At 42.0% G+C, this 2,500-nt stretch overlaps 1 protein-coding gene across 1 annotated transcript in view; it reads left to right on the top strand.

Moving 5' to 3' along the window:
- The first annotated feature begins 1,627 nt into the window (after positions 1 to 1,627).
- The window catches only part of LOC101852404 (LIM domain kinase 1-like), an 8,681-nt gene continuing 7,808 nt past the window's right edge, over positions 1,628 to 2,500 (top strand). The window contains exon 1 of the mRNA XM_005097818.1: positions 1,628 to 2,206. Coding sequence (XP_005097875.1) covers positions 1,628 to 2,206 — 579 coding nt within the window. The remainder of the gene's footprint in view (positions 2,207 to 2,500) is intronic.

The raw sequence follows: 2,500 nt of genomic DNA, 5'->3' as shown, positions 1-2,500 counted from the left end.
ACAATAAAATAATGTCAGGCATGAAATCCAAACTCCAGTAATATTTCCTGAGTACAAAGACAGGTTTCCTATTTTTTTTTCCTTAATAAAAATACATGGTAATTGCTTTGTCTTATTTAGCAGATTGTCAGGGATGGAGGGGAAGTAGAAATGAAATAGACAAGTAAAACTAGTTCTTAATTATGTGTATGTTTTTGCAAAAAACTTTTCTTTTCAAACTGGTTAATTTTTGAAAATAATAATTATGCTATCTTATAATATTTCAGTCAGACAAACAAAACGAACTTCAGAACTGTTTTTTGCCAATTTGAAACACCTGACTGACTGCCATTCATTCACCAGCGAAACAAGGCACAATATTCAAACATTTTTAGAAATACCTTTCAAACTAGAAGGCCTCACTGGTCTAAAAAAAACAACAACAAACAAACAAACAATAAACAAAAGCAGACAAAGACTCCGGTTCTCCCCTCCCGACCCTCTAAGACATTATCAAAACAGCACAACAATGCCGTAACCACAGACTGAAAACTTGAATCAGTTCCCGGCCAGCTAGTCCGGTACATAATAGACGCTGAGCTGTTGGCATGTCTTTGAAGCAAGCCGCCGTGGTTACAACATACGCAGTTTGCTCCGCTTGTCTGAGCATTTCACCAGATGGCACGAGCTCACTGGATGTCACCAGACAATAGGACAATAGACTCGTTAACGTTAGGTGTGGAAACCAAACTCCAATAATATTTACTTTGCATAAAGACCTGCTTTTAATTTTTTTAAAACAATAGACAAAGGCAGGCCAAGACTCCCGTTCTCATCTCCGGGTCCTCTAAGAACGTGTCCAAACACTACAACAATTCTTTAATCAGGGACAGAAAACTTCAATCACTTTCCTGCCAGCAAGCTGAGTATATAAGGGACACTGGTCAGTATATGGTCACTTTTCTCTGAACGTTCCGAGGATACGCATCGTGGGTGGAGACTCTCATCGTTTTCTTACATCGTTTGGCTATCATCGTTTTATACATCGTCTGTGGTGTCTATATTCGATTCATACATCGTTTGTGGTGCTGTGGTGTCTATATTCGATTTATACATCGTTTGTGGTGCTGTGGTGTCTATATTCGATTCATACATCGTGTGTGGTGCTGTGGTGTCTATATTCGATTCCTACATCGTGTGTGGTGCTGTGGTGTCTTTATTCGATTTATACATCGTTTGTGGTGCTGTGGTGTCTATATTCGATTCATACATCGTGTGTGGTGCTGTGGTGTCTATATTCGATTCATACATCGTTTGTGGTGCTGTGGTGTCTGTATTCGATTCATACATCGTTTGTGGTGCTGTGGTGTCTTTATTCAATCCATACATCGTTTGTGGTGCTGTGGTGTCTTTATTCAATCCATACATCGTTTGTGGTGCTGTGGTGTCTATATTCGACTCATACATCGTCTGTGGTGCTGTGGTATTTATATTCAATTCATACATCGTTTGAGGAGTCTATCGTCGATTTATACTCATCGTCTGGTCTTTTTTGTTTTGCTTAGTTTGTTTGTTGTTTTCTTAATTCTCTACCGGAGGAATACACATTATTCTTTTGGAGTCGGTCACCGAAGTTGCACGTCGCAGCATGGATGCCGTTGAACAGCACGACGCTTTTTTCAACTCCTTCAACCTGGTGAGAGGCCCCTGTCTAGGGAGTGGCGCCGTAGGAGAGGTTGTTCTGGCCTCGGCTAAACACAACTCGTCGTTGAAAGTTGCGGTGAAAATCGTAACTTTTGAGACGGAGGGGTGTAAAGACGACTTTCTCTGTGAAGTCGGCTTCCTGCGCGATCTTCACCACCCCCGCATCCTCAAGATGATAGCGTTTGATATGGATGATCACCACGGCTTCATGTTGTCGACATACTTCAAGAACGGCACACTTCGCGACACCATGTCGTCCGACCCCCCTGTGGAAGAACCACGGATCCTCCGACACATTCTCGACGTGGCCAGCGCTCTGCAGTACATCCACGGTCTCCACATCTTCCACCAAGACGTCAAGCCGCGAAACATTCTCTTGGATGACCAGGATCGTGCTGTTCTGGCAGACTTCGGACTGGCAACACAGGCAAGCGACAGCTCCGCGATGGTGATGAGGTGGGAGACTACACCCGGCTATTACGGACCCGAGACAAGGAAAAGGCGGCCTATGAGTCCTTTCAAGGTAAGAATGAGTTCATTTTTTACCTCTCTTTTTGTTTTGTTTTCTTGTCTTTTAGATCTCCTTTAACCTATCTCTTTTTTTCTTAATCTATATCTTTCCCTCTCTCGCTCTCTATCTCTCTCTTTTTCTCTCTCTCTCTCTCCTCCTCTCTCACTCCCAACCCCCCTTCTCTCTCTTTCTATTAGTATGTGTGTACCATTATGTATACATAAACTGATGTAAGACGTGTTTGTGTTGATATAAATGTATGCATATTTAAAATGATGTAAAGACTATTAGAATATATTAAATCAT

This window comes from Aplysia californica, unplaced genomic scaffold, assembly GCF_000002075.1.
Source record: "Aplysia californica isolate F4 #8 unplaced genomic scaffold, AplCal3.0 scaffold00164, whole genome shotgun sequence".
Lineage (NCBI taxonomy): Eukaryota > Metazoa > Mollusca > Gastropoda > Aplysiida > Aplysiidae > Aplysia > Aplysia californica.
Note: the sequence above shows the minus strand (reverse complement) of the source record. Positions and strands in the feature narration are given on the sequence as shown.